The sequence below is a fragment of the Astyanax mexicanus genome, chromosome 24 (assembly GCF_023375975.1).
Source record: "Astyanax mexicanus isolate ESR-SI-001 chromosome 24, AstMex3_surface, whole genome shotgun sequence".
Classification (NCBI taxonomy): Eukaryota; Metazoa; Chordata; class Actinopteri; order Characiformes; family Acestrorhamphidae; genus Astyanax; species Astyanax mexicanus.
In genome coordinates, this window is record NC_064431.1 from 15841276 (window position 1) to 15854298 (window position 13023).

Consider the following 13023-nt stretch of genomic DNA (forward strand, 5'->3'; position numbering starts at 1 on the left):
ATGAGTTCAGATTTACCCAGTTCAATCACACCAGTAGTTGTGGCAATTTGGGCTGTGCCATATCGTATCGTATGCAATAATATCGCCAACATTTTTTAATATAGTGAATGATATTATACCTGGAAATATCTTGCCATATTACCCACCCCTAATTTTAAAATTATTTTTTTATTTTGTTGCAGTAGTATATTATTTACATTTTTTTTTATTTAATGTTTTGTCATATCGCTAAGAGTATAGTTATCATGAAAATACCATGAAATATTGTGATATTATTTTAGGGCCATATCATCCACGCCTCCATACTCAATTCCAACCGTCATTGGATCCTAAACGGAACCTGAATTTGTCACTAAAGACAATATGGTTTTGGCCTATAGCAGTGCACGTTTGTATGGAGTCAAAAAAGGGTCATAAAGATTTTGAGTTTGTAAAACAGAAGTCACAAATGTACTGAAACTTGTAACTGCGTTTAAACAACTACATGCACAAAAATCCAAATCCACAAATTAACTGGAATGTGCAAACTTGAAACAGAAAGTAATATTAATAATAATTCAAATGTACGAATGTGAAAAAAATATTTTAATTATATATAAATATATATTTTTTAATTTGTAAATCCAATCTCTTGAATGTGTGAATCAGTACTGCTCAAATGGCTTAAGCTGGGTCAGACCAAAAATCACATGGAATTTGTGAGGTTGTAAATGTGACAGTGGGCGTTTTTCACTGTGGAGCTAAAAATCCTCTCATTCATCTTCTCTGCTGGGTGTGCGAAGCTCTAGCTGCAGTTGCGAATTTTGACCCTGTTTTGACGCCTGATTGATGGACCAATAGGAAAGCTTTATCCGGCCCAATCAGATTACGGGGTTTGTTTAACCAATCAGAACAACGGGTGGGTCTCTGCAGCTCAGAGTACTGGGCGTCTCTCATCCAATTATACACACCGTCTCAAAGTCTGTCTACTGGGCAAAACATCTAAGAGTCTCTAACTGCATTGTAAAGGCATGACTAGCAGTCAACAGTCTCTCACCAGGAGGAACACTACCCAAGAGTGCCTTTTTATAGAGCAGCAATGGACACACTTTTTTCTCTCTTGTGGCAAAACCCAGTGTCTAATGACATCAGTCTGACTGAGGTGTTTTTACAGGATATTTGTGCGGATGGCCAATTACAACCAGAGCACCCAGGACATCGCCCGGCCCTCCGAGCTCCTGTCCGGTATCCAGGCCTACGTGACGGGGCTGAACACCCTGAGCCGCTACATCACTGTGGACGTCGCCAGACTGGTGAAGACCGTCCTGCTCCAGCAGACCCAGCCACTGGACTCGCACGGAGCTCAGACCATCACCACGCTCTACACCAACTGGTCTGAACTCATTCCAGTTATTGACTTCTGCTTTATTACATATAATAATGAGAATATTCAATAATAATACAAATCTGGAGAGCTGATCAACTGGGGGTTATTATCATTTAACTGTAACACTTTAGAATTTTCTATATTTCTGCATAAATAAGACCTTTAAAATCATCAGATCCTTGTCCTAAATACAGAGATACAGAGAACCATTTAAACAAATTAGACAGAAATATTATATATGGTCATTTATTTATGATAATATATCAAAATTCTAGTATTAGCACTTAATTTGAAGGTGAATAAAGAGTCAGGTATTTTGAATCAATCGGATGACAATCAGGTGTGAGTGGGCGGAGCCTGATTTATCTATCAATAATAAGTCTGCTCTTCACAACACATGTTTATGGAAGTGAATCCTGACTTTAGGAAAAGAGTTGTTGATGCTCATCAGGCTGGAAAAGGTTACAAAAACATCTCTAAAGACTTTGGACTCCACCAATCAATCAACAGTCAGACAGATCCATAGTTCATAGTTTTTAAGATAAATCAATATTTGGTGGAAAACTTTGGTTTTTAATCACAGTTTTCATGCATATTGGCATGTTCTCCTCCACCAGTCTTACACACTGCTTTTGGATAACTTTATGCCACTCCTGGTGCAAATATTCATGCAGTTCAGTTTGGTTTGATGGCTTGTGATCATCCATCTTCCTCTTGATTACATTCCAGAGGTTTTCAATTTGGTAAAATCAAAGATACGCTTATTTATGAGTGGTCTCTTATTTTTTTCCAGAGCTGTATTTATGCAGAAGTCTAGAAAATTCTAAAGGAATTACAAACTACTGACAATTGCTGTGTATCTATCACCTTATAAGATCACCTGCTCATTCTCATTAATTAGTGATAACAGACCGATTAATGTTCATTAATTCAGCTGATGTTCTCTCTGCTCCTCAGGTACCTGGAGGGTTTGTTGCGTCAGGCTAGCAGCGGCGCCATCGCTCACTGTCCCACAATGCACTGCTTTGTTAACCACACTTCTGAGAATGAGCAGAACTTCAAGGCACAGGAGTTCTCAGATATCTGTGGTAAAAAAATACATATATTTTTCTTATTCAGAGTATCATGCACGGGTCTGATGAGATCATTTTTATAAACAAAATATGGGACAAATAAACAGAAATAAATTGTTGATTATTTTTTTCTGTACTTAATGTACAGCTCTGGAAGAATTAAGAGCCCACTTCAGTTTCTGAATCAGTTTCTCTGATTTTGCTATTTATAGGTATATGTTTGAGTAAAATGAACATTGTTGTTTTATTCTATAAACTACAGACGACATTTCTCCCAAATTCCAAATAAAAATATTGTCATTTAGAGCATTTATTTGTAGAAAATGAGAAATGGCTGAAATAACAAAAAAAAGATGCAGAGCTTTCAGACCTCAAATAATGCAAAGAAAACAAGTACATATTCGTTAAGTTTTAAGAGTTCGGAAATCAATATTTGGTGGAATAACCCTGGTTTTTAATCACAATTTTCATGCATCTTGGCATGTTCTCCTCCACCAGTCTTACACACTGCTTTATGCCACTCCTGGTGCAGAAATTCAAGCAGTTCAGCATTGTTTGATAGTTGTGATCATCCATCTTCCTCTTGATTATATTCCAAATAGGTCAAATCAAAGAAACTCAACATTTTAAGTGGTCTCTTATTTTTTTCTAGAGCTGTATAATGTAATTTCTGTATTACTGCATTTTTGCTCTTTTGTGTAATGTGTTGATACATTTTATTATTTTGTATTCTTTCTTGACCTTTATTTATTTACCTTGTGTGTGTGTGTGTGTGTGTAGAGCTGCGAGCACTGGCGGAGCTGATTGGTCCATACGGGCTGAAGTTTCTGGGAGAGAACTTGATGTGGCACATCACCTCCCAGGTTGCAGAGCTGAAGGTACGACATTGAATCCAGTAAAATATTATAAAATTAAATTTAAAAATGTAGAAATCTCACCATTCTACTGCCGTTCACATCTAAACCAGCCTGGATCTGGGTAAACTGTACTGTAGTGCTAATTTAATTTGATTGATTGTATATTTCTTTCTCTCCTTCAGAAACTGGTGTTTGAGAACATGGATGTTCTGGTTCAGTTAAAGGCTAATTTTGATAAACCTGAGACCCTGAGCAACCTGCAGAAGAGACTGACAGGTAAACATGAAATCAGGTTTCAACCAACCATCAGATTATTATATTATAACATTCTTATATAATAATGTATAATATATACACTACTGGTCTACATTTTTTAGAAGTTTTTTTAGTAGTGCAGTAGCAGTGCTGTACGGCTCAAACAATCTGCTTACCGTGCGTCTACACCGAACGCGATAAAATTGCTCTGTGTCGCCTGTGCAGCAGGCGATCAGTCGTTTGGGGGGTGTCTCAATCACAGAATGAGCTGTCACTAGTGGGTGTTTCCAAACATGAGCACACAGACAGCAAGGATACAGAAACAGTCTGTCTGCACAAGTCCTAAACATTATACACTCATACAACCGTTTCACTTTATTTGAAATCACATCATATGCATGACAGGATCATCTATGCAGCTCGTTATTTATGTGTTAAATCATTTATTCATGTAAAAACTGTTATTATATCGTCATAGAAACCATAGAAACCACTTACATTCTATTTTCCTGTTTAATATGCCCTTTAAAATGCTTTAAACCAGACACAGCGATGATCAGCCTCTTCTCCATTTTACAAGCAGGACAAATCTTCAGTAGGAACCAATAATCAAAGCAGGGATTTCAGGCCGGACACATGAGCATTTGTTTCTGATTGATAGTCACTGTCACTCGTCACTGCTCATTTACATAAAGTTGAGCTCTAGTCAACTCTCTTGTGTCGCTTAAACCTCCTGCTTCGCATCATGTCATGCTGATCCGGACCATAGAAACCAACTACAGGTGTAAAAAATGACTTAAATTACATAATTAAAAGGAGAAAAATTGTGGTGTTTTTAGTGTTTTGTAGTAGTGTGCATTTTTTAACGTCACTGAGAATTTTAGCAGATATACTATCATTGATTCCCTAAAAGTCCTGGAGAGGAACTAGAGCTGCAAAATATTGGGAAAACATTGCATTGCATTAGATTTTCATTCTCTAAAATTGTTATTCTTGCAAAATTGCAAATTAATTTTCACCAGAAGTATTTTAGCCATTCCTTAATACACCAACACTCTCAAGAGTTTTTCTCCATCACGATTAAATTGTTCAACTTCATCTAAAAAGCTCTACTTATTACCCGTTATTTTAAAGGTGTCATTTTGCTAAAAAATCATTAAGTACTTGTTATTTCTGAAATACAGTAGGTCACTCTGAGTTACATATGCATGCTACAGAACTGCTCTTCTACCCACATTGCCTGCAGTAGCCAATAAAAGAACATAAACAGAAAAACAAGTGAATCAGGAAAAGCCCCCGGACTGACCTCAAACCGTAAATTAGGATTCATGGCCTCGCCCACCTTTGGCTGGCAATGCCCACTGCAGAGCCATGCAGGAAGTGTCACAGTGCTGTTAGCCAATATATTGTGCAGCACTAGCATAGAATTAAATCTGTTTGTGTGTTCTGTGTCTCAGGCTGTGAGAACGTGCTGAAGAGGATGACCATCATTGGGGTGATCTTGTCTTTTCGGAAGTTGGCTCAGGATGCGCTGGAGGAGGTACAGGATTACGGTTCTGATTCACGGTGTGATCTGAGCTCTGGGTGGGTTTCTGAGGGTCTGAGTGTTTGTGTTGTTTTCAGGTGATGCAGAAACACTGTCCGTTTCTTATGGGACCCATCAAGTACCTCCACAACTTCATACACGCCGACACCGACATCAAGGTAAACTAATACAGTCAGTTACAGGGTTGGAGGCTTATGATTATTTAGTTATTTTAGTACTTTTAAAAGTAAAATACTGTTTACTACTGTTTTTTTTTTTCAATTTAGTACTGAATCTTTTATCTTTTGTATTATTTTCTGTTTTTTGTTTTTCAACATAATTAATACTGACAATTATACACACGATTTATTACTGTAAAATGGACCTTTAGATGTTTAAAATTGTGACTTAAATCTGATCTTTTTTATACATTTTTGTTTTTCATTTTTATAACTGTATAAGTATTAGTTTAGTAAGTTTACTGCTGATTTTAAAAAGTGTATTACTGACTTTCCAAGACTTTTACTGAAGGAATTAAGTTCTGACTTCCGAAATGACTTTCTAGTACTGCATTTTAATGCTAGCTTTTAAAAATTCAGTACTCAGTTTGTCCTGATTTTATAAGTTTAATACTAACTTTTATGAGTTTTAATACTGACTTTTAAAAGGCTAGTATTAATTTGTATTAGTTTAGTACTGACAGTTGATAAGTATAATACCACTTTTTTATAAGTGTAATATGGACTTTTTGATGTTTAAATGTGACTTTTTATCCTTTTAATATTTTTTTTCGTAATAGTTAGTTAATTAGTTTAGTAAGTTTACTGCTGACTTTTATAAATTGAGCACATACTTTTAGTACTGGCTAAATGGTTACTATTTTCATATGTTTAACAATAATTACCTACACTTTCCAAAACTTCTACTGACATATAAGTTCGAATACTTACGTTTTAAATGTAGTACTGTATTTTTAATACTTACACAATACATTTTAGTACTGACCATGTTTAGTACTGATTAATTAAGTTTAATACCAACTTTTGTAAGTTTAATACTGAATTTAAAAAGTTCAGTACTGATTTAATAAGTTTAATTCCTTTTAGCCAACTTTTAACCAGGGTTTAGCATTGACTGGTAAAAAGAATAATACTGACTTTTATAAGTTTTAGTGCAGATTCTTTTAATGCAGAAGTGTAGTACTGACTTTTACAAGTGTGGGACTGACTTTTTATAAGTTTAATATTGATCTTTAGAAGTTTAAATCAGACTATTATTATTTTAATATTGTATAAAGTTGAGTAGAAAGTACTGATTTTGGGTAATGTATTAAAGATAATCTGAGGATTATGATGACGTTATTGAGTGTGTTAATATTGTTCAGGTGACGATGGGGGTGTATGAACTGGCGTCGGCGACGGGTATGAAGTGTGATATTGACCCGGCTCTGGTTTCGGCGATCACTAACATGCGCTCTGATAACTCATCCACTGAGGAGGAGTATAAAATCACCTGTCTGCTGCTCGTTTACATCGCCGTCTCCATGCCCACCTTATCCATCGACCCCAGCACCTTCTACAGCCGAGAACACGGAGGTACCGAGCCCAGAACCAGAACCACCTCCCACTGATCACCAGCCATATTACACTACAGACTGTGATCAACTGACTGAGTTAAATAAGTTTTAAATTACTGTGCTTAATTGTTTTTGTAATTGATATTGGATTGGTTATTCTGGATTCCCAGGTCACCAAAACAACGTCCACTGTCTGTCCACTGCCATCAACCACCTGTCCGCTGCCATGTTCACCGCCCAGGACAAAAACATCCAGCAGCACCTCAAAGAGTTCCTCCAGGTGAGATAATCAGAGATTTCTGTAAGTCTTTAGCTGACACTCTAGGATTCTTCCTTAGCTCATTGATCACTCTGTGCTGTGCTCTTGCAGGCATCTTTACAGGATGACCACACCTAGAGAGAGTAGCAACAGTGCTGAACTTTCTCCATTTGTAGACTGTCTGTCTTACTGTGGACACATAAACAACAGGCTTTTAGAGATACTTTTGTAACATTTTCTTCATGCAAGTCAACAATTCTTGAACATAGGTCTTCTGAGAGCTCTTTTGTGTGAGACATGATTCACATCAATCAATGCTTCTTAAGAACAGCAAACTCAAAACTGGTGTGTGTTTTTATAGGGCAGGGCAGCTTTAACTCACACATTCAATCTCATCACACCCTGCACTTGAGGATACTTTCAAAGTTCTTTTATTTTTTTGTAGTTCAGATTGACTGATCTTCATTTCTTCAAGTCTTTTTTCTTTAATTAGCTGAGTAGTTCTTGCCATACTATGGATTAGAACCTTATTTAAATAGGGCTATTCACTGTATACTAACTCTACCTCTACAACTTTACAACTGATGCTTTCAAACACATTAAGAGAACAAGAAATGAATCAAGTAATTAACTCAGAACAGCTGTTAACTGAAAGCCATTCCAGACGATTCTAACTCATAAAGCTGACTGAAAAAATCCAGCTAAGATGTGCAAAGCCGTCTAATCTAAGCAAGAGGTGCTGCTTTAAATAATCTAAAATATAACCTTTTTTGTTTACTAAATAATTCCATATGTTTTTTGATTAGTTTGAGAGACTTATTAATCTACAATGCAGGAATCTTTAAAACAAGGGAAAAAAACTATTGAATTTAAGGTATGCCCAAATTTTTGACTGGTACTGTACACAAGAAAGTTGTCTGTAGAGTGTCATTCTTCAGGAAATCAGAACACTTTTACACACACATCAAACAATATTTTTAGCAATTAAATCACAATTAGATACCTCCAAAAAAACTCCATATTAGCCAAGATATTACAATATGACAGTTTTGTGTAAAATCTTGTATAAAATGGTTCTGAATATATAGATTTTAACAATATATTGACCAGTCCTATAGTGTAATAATAATAATAATAATAATTATAATAAGGGTTGTGTTTGTCCTCAGGTGGCATCATCAGCGCTGCTGCAACTCGGGCAGAACGTGGATAAAGTGGAAATCAAAAACCGGGACTCGGTTTATCTCCTGCTAGACATGGTGACCCCTTCATAACAGTTTCTGATTATTCATAAACCAGTCTCTGGGTTTTTATTATAATTAGTAGTGTCAGTCCATTGAAAATTTGATCAGAATAATCTTAACTATGTTTTATATGTAATATTTGATTCTTGTATTTTTAAAGAGAAACTTCTCATAAATGTGTAGTGTAGTTTGCATTGTAATCAGTCTGGAGTAAACTTTAAAAACTTTAAGGTTAAGGTTTCAGAGAGAATGTTTTCATCAAACACAATGAAGCTCTGTCACAATACTACGAAGAGGAGAAATATCTTAAGACAGTGAGAGTAGTTATGAGATTTAATCCACGTTTCAGCATACATAACATGTAATCTACCTTCTAAACTCTTCACAGTAGCTGCTTCACGTCTTTACGTCACAAAAAAAAAACCTAAAACACTTACATGCCGACTGTCTCTGAATTGTGGGAGGAAGTTGGGGCAAAACTTGTTAAAATGATTCTTTTGTGTAAAAAAAAAAGGCTGCGTTAAAGTTTCCAGATTGATTGCATGTGATAATGCTTTAACGTTGACACTGCTAATTATATATAAGTCAATGATAATATTTTATTTTTAACCACATTAAAGGACCATTATTAAATATATTTTTATAGTAACTTATAACATGATCATTAGTATGTATTAGAGCTGGGTGATATGGCCCCCCAAAAAAAAAGATTTTTGATTTTTATCGTTTATTTCCCCTTACTAAAAATCAAACTACAGATGACAAAGAAATGGTTAAAAACAAGTTTTTATTTAATTTGTTTTCATTTAAATTTTCCTTTGTGGTTAAAGTGCAACCAGAAACAAGCAAAAAAATAACTGTAAACAGTGAGAACATACAGTAACTTTTAAAAAGCTTTCTCCAACATAGTTTAGGTACTGACACAATGCACCCTCAAACTTAAAAAAAAAAGGGAGGAGCGTCGGTGGTAGAAATTAAAACTTAATTTCGACCAAAAAGATCAAAAACGTTTTTGATGAAGACACATCATCCTTAACTGTAAATTCGAATTAATCGATAAAATCAGTTGCCATTTGCCAAATCCCAAAAAAATAATACCTGAGATGTCAGGTAGTGTGCTGCAGCCATGGTAACAGGTGAGCTACGGCTATTTTTCAACCGAACAGGTACCGTATTTTTCAGTTTTTCCAGCACTGTGATTTGAGCAGTATTAGCATTGCGTGAGGTAAGTATCACTGGCATTTAGCCTGCTGCTAACTCCCCCTAGCACTGCTGGAGCAGCATTAGCATTATCCACTAACTACACTAAGCGCTAGCTCTTTTGCCAGTATATTGCACTGTAGTCTGCTTGTTTACCATGTTAAAACAAGCTATGCGGGACGAACCTCTAGTTAATATCGCCCTGGCTTACTGGAACGTAACGTTTATTGTTAGTGCATCTTATAATCTGGTGCGAAAAAGTATCATATCACTGAGCTTTAGTAAGGTTTGTTAACAATAGCTGGTTAATTTTTCACTATCGCTAGCTTAGTAGATTCATTTTGGACACTTAAACGTAAATATTCACTGATCAGTTACAAAGTCATCATTGGTTGCTATTGTGTTTGAATCTGGCAACCTGCGTTAGCTTCCCGTCTGGGGAGAAGCAGACAGTGCAGAAAACTCTCTTCAGTTTTTGGAAATTTGACTACTGTAGTCATTTCACACACTCACATTGATTTATTACTAATTGATCCTTTTTTATTACCTTCTTTTAGTTCCAGTTTTAATTCTGTGGATCTCCTCTACTGCTGTAATACTAATATCTTAATTCTATTCTAGATTGTAGAGGAGTCGCCGTTCCTGAGTCAGGACATGCTGGAGGACTGTTTCCCATATGTTCTGCTGCGGAACGCTTACAGAGAGGTCCACAGAACCTTCATCCACACCATGGGCTAAACATCCCATAATACGCCACTTTACAGCTTCTGAAAACAAAAACAAAACAGCTTAGTAATCTTTTTGCCGGAGTGATTTAAGAATCAATATTAATATAATAATTTTACCATTTGTCTTTAATTCTTGTGTTCTTCTGTATTTCTGCATGTTATAGATAATATATGAGATGATTTGATTGTAAACAGACGATGATTCAGTATATCGAATATCTGAATAAAGAATGATTATTAGTTATTGATCTAATCATAATATGTTCTGATGTTCTATTTTTTTCAATCTCAGTTTTTGATAATTGGATTATTCTGACTGTAATGATGAATATCAACTTAATTAGCTATATAAATTAAATCAGAAGTTTTTTTTATAATATTCAGTTTTATTACTTTTTAATTTGTGACTTATTAATTAATGATGAGGTTTATAACAAACATTCCATGTATTTAGACAAATTATAAGGAGTTAATTAAGACAAACTGTGAGTTCTTCACATAGAGTAGCCATGTACTGTAAGGGAAATAATTATTTGATCCACTGACAAAGACATAAACAGTCTATAATTTAAGGGAAGGTCATTTTTATCAGTGAGAAATGGAATATCAAAAATCAAATCTAGAAAATCACATTGCATAAATTATATACATTTATTTGCATTTTGAAATATTTAATCCCCTACCAACCATAGAAAGTTCTGGCTCCTACAGACCAGTTAGACACTCCTAATCAACTCATTACCTACATTAAAGACAGCTGTCTTAAATTGTACTAAAAAAAAAAAAAAAAAAAGACTCAATTATTCAGTCAGACTCTACCCTCTACAACATGGGCAAGACCAAAGAGCATTCTAAAGATGTCAGGGACCAGATCACAGACCTGCACAAGGCTGGAATGGGCTACAAAACCATAAGTAAGACGCTGGGTGAGAAGGAGACAACTGTTGGTGCAATAGTAAAAAAAAGAAATACATACAAAATAACTGTCAATCGACATCAATCTTGGGCTCCATGCAAAGTCTAACCTTGTGGGGTATCCTTGATCATGAGGAAGGTGAGAGATCAGCCTAAAACTTCACGAGGACAACTTGTTAATGATCTCAAGGCAGCTGGAACCACAGTCACCAAGAAAAACATTGGTAACACATTGAGCCGTAATGGATTAAAATCCTGCAGTGCCAGCAAGGTCCCCCTGCTCAAGAGGGCACATGTGCAGGTCCATCTGAAGTTTGCCAATAAACACCTGGATGATTCTGAGAGTGATTGGGAGGAGGTGCTGTGATCAGATGAGACAAAAATTAAGCTCTTTGGCATTAACTCAACTGGCTGTGTTTTTGAAGAAGAGTAATGCTGACTATGACCCAAAGAACACTGTCCCCACTGTCTGGACATGCTCTTCTTTTTAGCTGCTGGAGGTCGATATGTCTTCTCAGGCAAGAAGATCAACCCTGGGTTTAATGGAGACTTCAGTGCTGCTTTCTGGAATAGATTGGTCTCACTGTGCTACTCCAATTGCTTAGGTGTTGTTGCGCTATAGTGAGGTCATGACCACCACTAACATTATTCATGACCATGACCAGGTGATGACCACCACAGTAATTATGTAATTGACTTACTGTTGAATACATGGATTTGAACATGGACATGGACTCAGTGTTGTTCATTATGTTTTTATTAGCAAGAAGAGCCCATTAATGCAAAGTCCCAAAAGTCAAAAGTTTGAATGTAGCTTCTCGTTCAATCTTTTTTTTCTTTATTTTTTTCTTTAATTTATTTTCTATGAGTTAAAAAAAATGTTTGTCCTCTTTAACCGCCTGATCTTAACCTGATCAACTGATATGATGATTTGGGTGGGTGAGCTGGAGCTTTACAGCATGAAAGAAGAGCAGCAACTATAGTTCAGCACCTCTAGTAAAGCTTTTCTACCAATGTGGAACCGGCACCGTTCTGGTTCAAGAATCTATTTTTGATCCAGTTCTTTGTGTTACCTCCAACAAAAGTAGATTCCAGAACCAGGAATGTTCTTTCGCAGAAGGATCCAAAAAATACTAGGTTCTTCTTGCGAAACCGTGACGACATCTGTGGGCGTGTCTGTTGATGATGATGATGTGACGTTTGGTGTGGTTTGCTAAAAAGCACCACGGCCCAAATAAACCCAAACGAAACTTTTGGTGAAAAAAGGGCACAGGAACTTCAAGACGCTGAGAAAACAATTCCAGGTGACTCTACCTCATGAAGACACTGAGATTAAAATACCAAGTGTATGCACATCTGTTCTCAAAGATAAATGTGCTACTTAGAGGATCTAAAGTTTAAAACATATTCTGGATTTTTCCAAAAAAAAAAAAAACTTGCGCATGTTCCTGTATAGCTTTAATGCTTTATATTGTCAACACATCAGTGGTAAAAATAGTCTTAAAATAACAATAATATCACTTATTCCAATTAATTCTGGGACAATATATTGTCCAATAAATCAATAGTAATTGTGACAGGCCTAAATCCTATATTTTTAATGTGCAATGCTAAAGATTTCCTTAACGCTTCTAGAATGTGAGGATAGGATATGGGAGTGTTGTTAGTACAGACTGAGCCGTGCAGAGGGTCTATTTATAAAAGTGCTCGGGTTGATGTTCTCTGTTCACTCAATTATTTAAGTCAGCGAGGTTCCGTGACCCTGAAAGAACCATCTGTCTTACAAAACATACCTTATAACAGGTCAACAGCAATGTACAGGGCCTTTTGTGTTGCAGAATATTGGCTTAAATGTCATGCAAATATTATTACATTAACAGGGGTTGGACAATGAAACTGAAACACCTGGTTTTAGACCACAATAATTTATTGTCCCCACAGACAGTTCTGGTGGAAACAGGAGAGTTGAGGTGCACATTGAATTCAGCCGTGATTTGGGCAGCCGTGGTTTCATGTTTTTTGGAT

General features: G+C 36.0%; 1 protein-coding gene and 1 long non-coding RNA gene across 2 annotated transcripts in view; both read left to right on the plus strand.

Annotated features, from left to right (window-relative positions):
• The window catches only part of nckap1l (NCK associated protein 1 like), a 29677-nt gene extending 19350 nt beyond the window's left edge, over nt 1-10327 (plus strand). Inside the window, exons 21-30 of the mRNA XM_007248358.4 lie at nt 1154-1372; nt 2324-2454; nt 3220-3317; nt 3479-3572; nt 5009-5091; nt 5175-5255; nt 6461-6671; nt 6823-6932; nt 8081-8170; nt 9977-10327. Of these exons, the coding sequence (XP_007248420.1) occupies nt 1154-1372; nt 2324-2454; nt 3220-3317; nt 3479-3572; nt 5009-5091; nt 5175-5255; nt 6461-6671; nt 6823-6932; nt 8081-8170; nt 9977-10093 (1234 nt within the window). The 3' untranslated portion in view covers nt 10094-10327. The remainder of the gene's footprint in view (nt 1-1153; nt 1373-2323; nt 2455-3219; nt 3318-3478; nt 3573-5008; nt 5092-5174; nt 5256-6460; nt 6672-6822; nt 6933-8080; nt 8171-9976) is intronic.
• LOC125787471 (uncharacterized) overlaps nt 1-13023 on the plus strand; it is a 241440-nt gene that overhangs the window by 33782 nt on the left and 194635 nt on the right. The gene's annotated exons all lie outside the window — the stretch shown is intronic.